This window comes from Amblyraja radiata, chromosome 1 (assembly GCF_010909765.2).
Source record: "Amblyraja radiata isolate CabotCenter1 chromosome 1, sAmbRad1.1.pri, whole genome shotgun sequence".
NCBI lineage: Eukaryota > Metazoa > Chordata > Chondrichthyes > Rajiformes > Rajidae > Amblyraja > Amblyraja radiata.
The window spans coordinates 73,868,739-73,881,660 of NC_045956.1; the positions used below are offsets into that span (position 1 = coordinate 73,868,739).

The 12,922-nt window shown below is 42.4% G+C and overlaps 1 protein-coding gene across 4 annotated transcripts in view; it reads left to right on the top strand.

Moving 5' to 3' along the window:
• Positions 1–12,922, top strand: part of arhgap24 (Rho GTPase activating protein 24) — a 472,936-nt gene that overhangs the window by 94,628 nt on the left and 365,386 nt on the right. For 3 of the 4 annotated variants that reach the window (XM_033024165.1, XM_033024156.1, XM_033024147.1), the window contains exon 2: positions 999–1,198. In XM_033024165.1, coding sequence (XP_032880056.1) covers positions 1,019–1,198 — 180 coding nt within the window. In that variant the 5' untranslated portion in view covers positions 999–1,018. Of the gene's footprint in view, positions 1–997; positions 1,199–12,922 lie in introns of all 4 variants that reach the window. The other variant, XM_033024174.1, reaches the window with a different exon arrangement.

Here is a 12,922-nt window from a genome sequence, read left to right on the forward strand (position 1 = left end):
AGGTCGAGACCCTTCTTCAGAATGATGTTTCGGGTTGAGACACGAAACGTCACCCATTCCTTCTCTCCAGAGATGAGGCCTTTGCAGATGTTCTTTTTTTTTTTACAAATATTTGTTATTTGGTGCTAATTTCCAGAGAGGATATTTTATATTCTCCCATCAAGAATATTTCATAACAATTGCATTGTCATTGCGTCAACAAAATGATTACAAAGTAAGTGATATATTTAATTCCAACACTTTGTATTGTGGAATTATCAGTATTGCATTTGGGGAAAATGTCTCTTATAACAATTTTGAATTGTATTTCAATGAATTGAGTAGGTTCAGAAAAGTAATTTGAGTCAAGTGCTTCCCTCATTTAACGTGTATGTGGACATTGCTTTTAACAAAACCTGAACAATGAAGTAATGAATGTGGTAAACAGGTAGATTCAAAATTAATATACACATACTTGGAATACTCAGTTTAATTGAGTGATACTGAGTTACTCTGCAACATTTTTCGATCACTGGTGAGATAATTTGGGTGATCACAGAACATGTTTAGCCTGCTCCAGTCTGTACGTTGGTGTTACATAAATATTCATAGAAATGTAGATAAGAATTGGTCTACTTGATGAAATGCCTATCCAATTTGTGGAGAAACTAGTGAGTAAGTGTTTACAATGAGTGTAACACACTCCTTAGACATAGAACAGCGCCAAATAATCCTGCATTGATTTTGTAATATGGGCATTCATCACGTCACACAAAATAGATTGTATTCATTGTGCAGTTGAAGAGGTCTTTGCTCATTTGTTTTTCTTGGCAGGAGCTCCTTCCATAAACCTTTGAGCAAAGCTTAACTCCTTTCCAGGCACCCAGTGAGGAAGTAGTTTAGTCTGCAGCAAGATATATGGATATGCACCAATTTAAAGAAAATAGTCTGTGCTTTACTCCAAGATGATGTATGTTTACTTATGCTCTCCTAAGTGGCTGTTATTTCTCTTTAATCAGGAAAATCCATCAGTCTAATAATGGATGATCACGGTGGCTCCTTAGACAGACCCCAATCTGCCCGATCCAGGCAAAATGTCATTAAATGTGGATGGCTGAGAAAGCAAGGGGGCTTTGTTAAAACTTGGCACACTCGATGGTTTGTGCTGAAGGGTGACCAGCTTCATTACTACAAGGATGAAGATGAAAACCGACCACTGGTAAGTACCCGAGGTGAAACCTAATATGTGATAACTGGCATTTTTTGTGGACTTTATATGAATTTAATATTTAAGCAGCAGTGTCTCAGTTGAAGTAATTGAGTTGTCTCCCAGGATTACGTAGTGTTGTGTCAGAAGTTTTTGAACAAATTAGTTTTTTTAAGAACTATTCTGGAAATTTTACTTAGTGCATTTTTGTCGAAAGCTTTATATGATTTTATCAATTAATTAGTGTTAACTCATTGCTAACAATTTATAGCTTCCATAATAGCAGAGAAGCCCTGTGTAAATACAAGTATCAAGTCACTACCCTGCTGTGTTGGTTGCAGTCTGTGTGTGCATGTTATTCTTTGGAAAATACAGTATCTTGCTGGCATTAGTCAAGAATTATATAATGAATTAAATCCAATGAAGAAACTTTCCTAAACAACTGCAGGATTCTGTTATGAGATTAAAACGTAGTTGGAAGGTTGACAGCAGAAATAAAATGAAAAATTAGTACAAATCTATTTGAAGGGAAGGTTATGAATAGGGGAGAAACTGCAGGAAACAATTATAAAGTGCGACTAAAATTAAGTTGACAGATACAGGAGCTGGTTTGCGATGATTAAAGTGAAGGTAGTGAGAGTTCAGTTAATACATTGCATGTAACAACAGACAAGTGGGCATCGGTTTAATCAAATAAACTCTTAAGTTGCAAGTTACCTGATTTCAGTCTAGATGGAGATTGACTAAAAAGTGGCAATCTTTGTGCAGGGTGATCCAGTGTGGATCCAGGTTAATACCAGTCTGAAGAAGGGTCTCGACCCGAACGTCACCCCTTTCCTTTTCTCCAGAGATGCTGCCTGACCTACTGAGTTACTCCAGCTTGTTGTGTCTAATCCAGTACAAACTCTGACATCCACAGGATTTGCACTAAATGAGGAGTACATGAGGAAAGTAAGTTCATTCCATCAGAAGATCAAAGCGGATGAGACACAATTATATCTGATACTTTTGGTTCATATAGTTTAATATATGATTACCATGTACAGGAACAGTGACAAGCTTTTTCTTGTGTGCTATCCAGTTTAAGAAAAGACCATGCATGATTACAGTCATGCCATCCTTAGTGTACCGATGCAGGATAAATGGTACAACACATTTTTAAAGCAAGGTAAAGCCTGGTAAAGTCCGATTAAAGATAGCTCAAGGTCTCCAATGAGGTAGATTGGAGAACAGGACCACAATCTATCTAGTGAGAGAACGGTTCAGTTGCCTGATAACAGCTGGGATGAAACTGCATTGTAAGAATAATGAAATGTCCTTTATCATTTTCAAGTAATTCATCAGAGATTAAGTTGCTTTTAAAGGTTGTGTAGAAGTAAACTTTGTGACACATTTTCATAGTGTGAAAATATTAAGTTGAAATTAATTAAACTTACCGGCGCTCACATTGACTTTTGTAAGTGGGGTCTTTCGGGGCCGAGAATGACTCAATTCGACTCCAGATCGGCAGGTTCTGAGGTGGCTTAAGCAGCCAATGTAGGGTCTGCAGACTATGCTCAGATGAGTCAGGAGGAGTATGATAGAGCTGGTGGATGGATACTTCGGGAAGAGGTGCATTCCTTCTCCAATGTACTTGATGTTTCTGGGTGTTCCCAACAAGTAGTTTCAAGATTCTCCATGCCATGCTAAATTCTCTTTCTCCATTTTGAGAGGCTGTGAACCAGGAACTCCTACAAGTCTCCAACGAAATGTTTCCAATGACTTTTACCAACTTCTATAGATGCACTTAAAAACCATCTTATTGGGATGTATCACACCTTTGTTTGGCAACATTTTTGCCCAAGACCACAAATAATTGCAGATGTTGTGAATGTCGATCGTACAAACCAGCCTCTGCCTATTGACTCCATCTACACTTCATGCTGCTTCGGGAAAGCAGCCAACATAATCAAAGACCACTTATACTTGTTAATTCCCTGTACTTCCCTCTCCCATCAGAAAGATGATGCAAAGGATTGAAAATGCATAACACAGGAATGGCTTCTTTCATGCTTTTATCAGACTACTGAATGGTCATCCCATAGGATAGGCTGTAGTTCCAATCTTCCAACCTACCTCGTTGCAGACCTTGCACTTTGTTATCTGCACTTTCTCTGTAACTGTAACAGTAACATTATTTTCTACACTCTGGCATATTTCTCTTTGCACTACCGGTTGCACTTGTGCATGGTTTGACTATACTCGTGTATAGTACGTTTTGACTGGATAGCGCACAAACAAAGCCTTTCACTGTATCTCAGTACATGTGACAATAATAAACCCATACCAAGTCCATGTTCATATAAAGCAAATCAAACTGCCTCTTATTAACTGGATAATCTGCAAATACAACCTCTGACAAATACTGTACAGTTCATTGAGATACGTTTTTGATTTAGCTGGCAGGGATGAATTGACAGATGAATGGACATACTGATAATAATAGCAATAAAACCGTATCTTCTTGCTTTTGTTCGCCTATAGAGGCTACTGATTGAAGTACACGATGGATACTTCAATTCCTCTGCAGATTGGAGCTGAAATTCATGTAATTTCAATACAAGTTTCTTGCACACCGGATAAAATCATTGCACATGATACATGTCCCAGATGCTCTGCCAACAATAAGAGGGGGGGGGGGGGGAAGCCACTGGTCGCTGTCTATGGAAGCTGCCTGTGGTGAACAACCTTGGGGTGGTGGAAGGAACAGAGATATTTCCTCTGTGCATTTTTTGTAATCAAGCTGCAAATGCACAATAAAGAATGTCTTTGCAATTTGATTATAATTAATGCAGAAATGACCTCCCATCCTGGATGCCTCTCGGACCAACACTCCCACATAAATTCTTCTACTTGCAAACATCTTGACAATTTGAATACAGCCAATACTTTGAAGTCTGTTCTTTATATTATGTGGTTAAGTAATGAAAATTAACTGCAGGTGGGAGTAAAGACATCATCTAAGTAGAATAACAGATAGTATGATTTTCCATGGATAGAGAATCAAGGAGTATTTGAAGGAGTATTGTTCTTCTGGCTGTGACTATGGTCGGCTGAGAAAATCTGTGATTTCTCTTGTCCTTCTGGTAAAACTTTAACATAAAATGGCTGGTAAATAGACTGCTGGATTTTGCTTTTAAAACATAGCATTCTGTAAAGGTCTGTTGCGATGTAACCTGCATAAATCCTAGCATCAACATTCAAGCAGACTGGGCTAATGTAATAATCCCTTGATCGAGCTTTCTCATGTATAGAGCTGTCAGGAATACATTGAAATCGTCAGCAGAGGTGTTGATGAGCAGACTGCTATAATAACTTTCTACTTTGTGAAGCTCTGTCAGATCCTGGAAAGGTCAATGGTGGAAGTTCTCACGAGACATAACCGCAATGCAGTTCCTGAAATTGCCGGTCTAGGGTATTTTTGAATCAGTATGTCCAAGTTGTGTTCTGTGTAATTTGATGCAAAACATGTCGAAACTTTATTGAGTTACTATCTTGCAATATGAATCTCGTAATTAAATTGTAAAGGTAGGATTGCAAATTGCAAAAGGACGCATAGAGGGTTAAACTTGGTTGATGATGCTGCTGTGCAGGAAGTTGTGCATTAGGCACCTTCTTTACTGCTCATCCTTATAGGAAGGTCAGGAATATTGTCACAGGCCTCTGGAGCCTTGGTTCCACATGCCACAGTAGGATTAGAAAACCCTTCAACTCTTCTGCCGGGTGAGTGTCTTGTTGGCAGCTTGAGAAGCGTTAAAGGGTCTTTACATCAGACCTTCATACTGGCTGCTATTTTTCCTAGTTGATAATGAGGTTAGAGTTGCCTCCAGCACTTCAATATTGCCCCAGTTTCTCCATAACCAGAATCAGATGGAGCCCAGGGTTAATATGATAAGACACATAATGAATTTTAATGACAACACTCTACTGTTCACATGGATAACATACTATTACCATTGATTTTGTTGATTGCTGCTCTCCATCAGATGGTCAACGTAATCAATTATGACTGGTAAGACATCCAATTCTCTTTGAACCAGCCTGAGTGACTTTCAAGCTCTCTGTGAAATAAACCAGTGGGAGGGATTGGCTTACATTTCCCCTGGGAAATGCTGGCATCAGGGACTATTGGCAATTCCCCACATGAAGACCCAGAGACCTTCACCACCCAGTGCCAACCTTATTGCAAGGTGCCTGCTGACCTGCATTGGCTCTTCAGTGCCTTCACGCTAACCCTTTCACCTTTGTCCAGGTCCTTCTCCTTCTCCGGTGCTGTAATCTCCTCCTGCTCTTTCACTCTCAGCATCTCCAGTATGGTTTCTCCTGCACATCTATTTGCTCCGACATTGGTGGCTGTTCAGCTGCCATAAATCTAAGCTTTGGAACTAAATCTTCCATCTTCCCACTCCCCTTTCCTGCTTTCAAGAATCTCCTTTAATACCTGTCATTTTCACCAAGCTTCCAGTCATTAATATCTCCTTATCTGGTTTGGTGTCATGTTCCGTTTGAAATCTTTCCTGTGGAACACCTTGGGCATTGCAGTACTTTAATGATGTTTTGTGAACATCAGATCATGTTATTGATACCTCCCTGAATCCTTAAAAAACACTTGTTTTTTCTTCTCAGCTTGTGCAGAACATCTTTCCTATTTATGTTAAATTCTTATATTTTGCCTTTGTACATTTTTGGAATGAAGACTCCGTTTCTCCTTGGACAACACTAAGCAATAGCCTTTCAGAATATTTGTCATTGTGTCCATTCCTTCATTTCCAAGCCACTTGCAGAACTTCATATTCTCATTTATTTTCCAGCAGTCCTCTTGCCTATTTCAGCACAGGAAGAATATTTGAGTTTTATAAATGTTTTCAGCACTTTATATTTTTAATTTAATATAGCGATTACTTCTGCAGCTATGTTTTTTTTCTCAACACTACATCTCACTTTGCATTCCTGATGAACGTTTATAAGAGCTTTAGTTATCAGTGTTAATTCATTAATCAGCCTAAATCCAAGTGACTTTCTAGCAGATCTACAACCTTACAACCTCTTCCTGGAAATATGTGTGAAGGCTTATTTAGAAATATCTTAGTTATCATCCCGTGAGAAATGAAATAGCTTTCAGAAGTAGAAGGTCAAACTTTCAAAGAATGAGCAGCAAGCAGCACTGTACAGTCATAAAACCAACAGGCCACTGGTATTTTGAAGCAGTGTAACTTCTAACAGGATATGATCACTCAGCCAAAGATTAGAGTTGTAAAAATAGGCAATAATACATCACTGTCAGCTGCGAGTAGTAAAGAGCCTGCTCCCTGTTTGTCTGCTTAGACTTGTGATTTCACATGGGAGACATGGAGCCCATTTGCCTGTGGAGATTACTGTAGAGCAGCACTGTCCTGTTGGCCAGTTTGTCTCAAAATCCCAGATGTAACTGGTCTTTATTTATGGTTGATACCATTGATAGCATTTCTGAAAATGCATTAATATTCAGCTTTTTAAATGATTTTATATGTTGGCTTTTCTTTGAACAACACATTTTCATCCATAATGTTTAGGAAGGAACTACAGATGCTGGTTTACACCGAAGATAGACACACAATTCTGGAGTAACTCTGAAGGAATGGGTCACGTTTCGGGTCGAGACCCTTCAGTCTGAAGAAGTGTCTCGACCCGAATCGTCACCCATTCTTCTCTCCAGAGATGCTGCCTGTCCTGCTGAGTTACTCCAGCATTTTGTGTCTATTTTCATCCACTTGTGGTGTGTTTATTTTGTTTTTCATTCATGAGTTTGTTAATTGAGAGGCCAAGGATTCCAGCTGGTGCCCTGAGAGACTAACCTCAGGAAAATAACTTGCCCTAATCACTTGTGTAGGTTATGTTAGGTGTAACTCACATAACACCCGAGCCACTTGCATAAATGTAACTAGAGGTACCGGATTCAAGTTGGTGTTCAAGGCAAACAGACACAATGATTTTATTTTGTTGCGTTGTTTATCAGGCCCAAAACCAGAGAATGACCATTGTGCTGTGACAGTCTGATTTCCCCCCCCCCCCCCCCCCCCCCCCCCCCCCCCCCCCCCCCCCGCCCCATGCATCTAGAGCTACAGGAAAAGAAAAGCTTCTCCAAAATATTTTTGTTGGCAGGAGATATGATTTAAATGAAGTTAAGTTGATGTTCTCTGGGTTCCCAGTACAGTAGCTTCTGGATGGACTGAATCGTGTAATGTAGAGGACAGAAGGAGACCACTTGACCCATGTCTTCCATGTCAAGCAAGAATGGTGTTATTTCAGTAACACTCGTATCCTAGCTCTCCATCTGGGACCTTAAGAGGTCATAGATTTGGCAGATTGCAAGGGCGTATTAGATATCTTTAAAAGGTGATGAAGGTTTCACCTTTCACCATTCTCTCAGGCTGTTGGCCCTGAAACCCTTTGGATGAAAAATGTTATCCTTAACTCCTTTCTAACCCTTCTACCAACTTAACTTAAATCCATGTTTCCTAGTTATCTAACTATCTGCCAAGGGAAATTAGTCCTTTTTGCTCACTATGTTAAGGCAAACCAGCATCTGCAGATCCTTCCTGCACACCTTGTATGTCTGTGTGCTTCAGTTAAATCTCCCTTCAACTTCATTTTTTCCAAAGAAAACAACCCCAGCCTGGTCAGTTTATCCTCATAACTATAATTTTCCAGTCCTGGGAACATTCTTGTAAGAGCCCTTTGCACCCCCTCTATCACATCTCGTTAGTGGTGAGTAGAACTGTGCTCAGCAATTTAGCTGCAGCCTACTTAGTGTTTTATGCTATTTAATATGATTTAACTAATGATGGCAAGTATCCACCAATCCTCCTTTAACTAACTTATTTACCAGTTCAAGTACCTTCAATAATCTATGGACATGCGTTTCATGATCTCTCAGTTCCTGACTCTTTTCACTACCCTATCATATTTTGTGCATTCGCTTGATGTCTCCATATGATTACCTTGTATTTCCCTCTAATTTTTTTTGCACTTCTGTACATGTGAACCTAGTTGATTAATTTATTTCTCCATCCCATGAGTTTTATTGCACAACAAACAGCCAATTCTATTACCAGAATGATAGACACAAAATGCTGGAGTAACTCAGCGGGTCAGACAGCATCTCTGGAGAGAAGGAATGGGTGATGTTTCGGGTCGAGACCCTTCCTCAGGCAGCAAAATTGATATTCGAGCATCCCAGAATTATGTACAATTCTGTGCGTAATTGATGCACATCATGAGATATAAGAAGCCGTGTACCTGTGAAACCCCTATTATCACATCCGGTGATGTCAGGACTTTCATATGAAGAAAGACTGGATAGACTCGGTTTGTACTCGCTAGAATTTAGAAGATTGAGGGGGGATCTTATAGAAACGTACAAAATTCTTAAGGGGTTGGACAGGCTAGATGCAGGAAGATTGTTCCCGATGCTGGGGAAGTCCAGAACAAGGGGTCACAGTTTAAGGATAAGGGGGAAATCTTTTAGGACCGAGATGAGGAAAACATTTTTCACACAGTGGTGAATCTCTGGAATTCTCTGCCACAGAAGGTAGTTGAGGCCAGTTCATTGGCTATATTTAAGAGGGCGTTAGATGTGGCCCTTGTGGCTAAAGGGATCAGGGGGTATGGAGAGAAGGCAGGTACAGGATACTGAGTTGGATGATCAGCCATGATCATATTGAATGGCGGTGCAGGCTCGATGGGACGAATGGCCTACTCCTGCACCTATTTTCTGTTTCTAACTGGTTTCTCTTACTGAATCAAGTGTTAATCTAATTTGCTATCTTCCCTTGCATCCCCTATTAATTTTTACTCTCTTGATCAATATGGGACTTTGTCAAATGTGTTTCTAAAATCAATGCATGTTATTCAAATTCTCTATCCTTAAGAACATTTCAATTAAGTTAGTCAGATACAACCTTCCCTGAACAAACCAATGCTGACTGTGCTTGATTAACCTGTGTCTCCTTAATTGCTGATATATGCTGGCTCCCGAAAACTTTTTCCAACTATTTCTTCATCACCAACATTGGGCTGACTGGGGTGGATTTACTCTTTTACTGATTTTCTTTTATAAATAATGCTACCATATGTACAACACTGTGGTCCCCCACCACCAGCCTGTGGCTCCAGAGCATTGGAAAGGGTAGTTAGAATATGTCCCGCCCACTCCTCTGACATCAGTCTGAAGAAGGGTCTCGACCCAAAACATCACCCATTCCTTCTCTCCAGAGATGCTGCCTGACCAGCTGATTTAGTCCAGCTTTTTGTGTCTAAAACGTCGAACAATCCCTGTTCCTGGAGTGCACTGGCCCTATCCCCGTACTTTGCCTCCGCTACATTGACGACTGCATTGGTGCTACTGCCTGCACCCATGCAGAACTCACTGACGTCATCAACTTCACCACTAATTTCCATCCTGCACTCAAATTCACTTGGACCATCTCCGACATCTCCCTAACGTTTCTTGATCTCACCGTCTCCATCACAGGAAACAGACTATTGACCGACATCTACGACATACCTACTGACTCCCATTGCTATCTTGACTATACTTCTTCCCATCCTGCATCCTGTTAAGACTCTATCCCCCTACTCCCAATCACTCCGTCCATGCCGCATCTGCGCCCAGGATAAGGTGTTCCATACCAGGGCATCGGAGATCCCCTGATTCTTTAGGAAATGGGGGTTCCCCTCTTCCATTATAGATGAGGGTCTCACTAGGGTCTCTTCAATATCCCGCAGCTCCGCTCTTGCTCGCCCTCCCCCATTCGTAACAAGGACAGAGCCCCCTTGGCCTCACCTTCCACCCCATCAGTCGTCGCCTCCAACACTTTTGCCACCCCCAACGGGATCCCACTACTGACCACATCTTCCCATCTCCATCCCTTTCTGCTTTCCGCAGAGGCCGTTCCCTCCGAATCTCCCTGATCAACGTCCCTTCCCACCCAAACCACCCCCTCCCCAGGTACTTGCCCCTGTAATCGCAGGAGATACAACACCTGTCCCTTTACCTCCCCCCTCCATCCAAGGACCCAAACAGTCTTTCCAGGTGAGGCAAAGGTTCACTTGCACCTCCTCCACTGTATCCAATGCTCCAGTAGTCAATTTCTCTACAAGACCAAGCGCAGGCTCGGCGATCATTTCACTAAACACCTCCGCTCAATCCCTCTTAACCTACCTGATCTCCCGATGGTTCAGCACTTTAATTCCCCCTCCCATTCCCAACCTGACCCTTCTGTCCTGGGCCTCCTTCATTGTCAGAGTGAGGCCCAGCGCAAATTGGAGTAACATCATCTCATATTTCGCTTGGATAGTTTACACCCCAGCGGTATGAGCATTGACTTCTCTAACTTCAGGTAGCCCTTGCTTTCTCTCTCCATCCCCGCCCGTTTCCCAGTTCTCCCACTAGTCTTGCTGTCTCCGACTATATTCTAAACTGCTACTCTGTACTGCCCCCTCCCCTGACATCAGTCTGAAGAAGGACCCGAAACGTCACCCATTCCTTATCTCCAGAGATGCTGCCTGACCCGCTGAGTTACTCCAGCATTTTGCGTCTAGTTAGAATATGTGTTGTTTCCTTCCTCACTTCTTCAACGAGCCTGGAATACATTTTATCCAAACCTGGTAAATGTTACACCTTGATGTGTCTTTTCTCTCTGTTCATCATTTCACAATCTTCCTCTATTATGTCAATGTCTATATTGTGCCGCTCTTTCTGGAAGACAGGGCAAGGCTTTCATTTATAACTTAACAAATATCTCTCACCTCCGCTCTTAGATTTTAATTTCCAGTGGTCTTTTTGTTCCTTTATCTCTTTCCATTTTGATTAATTATAAAACACCCAAGGGCTTGCTTGATTTTCCTGCTAGTGTCGATTTTAAACAGAATCTTTGTTGCCTTTTGTTTTTCGTTAAATTTCACCCCTGAACCTTGTTTTTATTCATTTGTCAGCACATAAGCATGGTGGATATTGAGTAGAGTGTTCTGTTGTATTTGTTTGACTCTAATTGCTGTTCCATCACCTTTTTGATTCACTGCACTCCTTCTCGTTGGACAATGATGTACAGGAGTGAGATCAAGCGATGAAGGATTGGTGAAATGGGTTATATGTGAATTAGAGGGAAATCTGCTGCATTCCCATGTACTTGCTAAGGTTGTTGGATAGGCACATGGGTGGGAAAGGTTTGGAGGGATGTGGGTCAACTGCTTGTGATGTGGCATCTTGGTCAGCATGGGCAACTTGGGCCGAAGGGCATGTTTCCAAATTATAGGAATGTAGGCTATCCTTGACCTTGATGATAAGAGATCGTGAATTTTGGAGATGTTGGACGGACCCTAAGCAAGTAACTGCAGTGCATTCTGAAGACGGTGCACACAATGGCCCGTGATGATGAGCATTTCAAGTAGGGAAGGACAGTGGTGGGGAGGGGGGGGGATAATCGAGCAGTCTACTTCTCCTGGATGGTGTTGGACTTCTCCAATGCTGACTAATAGGCATTCGTTCAGGCATGTGGAGAATATTTATCACGTGGCTGAATTTTCATCGTGGATGGTGGAAAATGTGGGTTACTAAGTGTAGATGTTCCTTTAACATAGTGACCTCACCACTACTAACCACTCCCTATATCCCAAGTATAAATGTAACCTCCCCACCCCTTGATCTCTCTCTAGCTCGTGTGACGGACCACGTACAGCTAGTGCAGTAATGAATGTGAGTTATAACAATAAAAGCAGTAAAGACTACTGTGCGTTATTGTAGCTCTTTACATGGTGTCACAATAGTGGCTCTACGTCTCTACGTCTCCTATTCTCTTGCTATCCTGTTTTTTTTATTTGACCCAGTAACCTACCCTTCTCTACCTCTCGTGCCATGGCTACCTCGTGCCGCAAACCTGATCCTCTTGTCTTCGACTCGGACATTGCCCACCGTTGGGATGTCTTTAGACGCGACTTTCAGCACTACGTGACGATTGCCCATCCCGCAGCCACCGCCGAGATGCGGGCGTCCCTACTCCTCAACATTGCCGGCCCCGCCGCCCTGGAACGGTCTGAGTCGTTTGTCTATGCTGCGGGTGAAGATGAGCGAGACCCGGTATGTCTTATGGCTAAATTCACCGCAATGTGCGACGTCCCCACTAACTGTATTCTCGCACGTTATAAGATGTTCAATCGGCGCCAGGTCGTTGGCGAGTCCGTTGATAACTACATCGCCGCGTTGAGACACATGGCCAGACGTTGTCGCCTGGACGCTCTCACACCAGACCAAGTGACCAGGGATATTCTTGTATATGGCCTTTTAGACTATAAGCTTAGGGCTGAACTTCTGCGTAAGCCCGACCTGTCCTTAGACGAGGCTCTACACGCCGCCCGCATGGCTGAGGCGGTGGACTCGGCTTCGCCGCCGGCCGGTCATGACATCAACTTTGCCAGTGCTACCGCCCGCCGGCGGAACACTGGCCCGCCACGGCAACAGGTCTCTCCTGCACCCGGCGTCGCCAGCCCACGGCGTTGCCCTAACTGTAACTTTTCCTCCCATCAGTTCAATGTGTGCCCAGCGTTGGGAAAGACATGCAACTTTTGCAGAAAATTAAACCATTTCTCTGCAGCCTGCCGCTCCAAGGGCAGGCCAGTCCCCGCACCACGGAGAATGTTAAACAACATTGCACAGGCTGA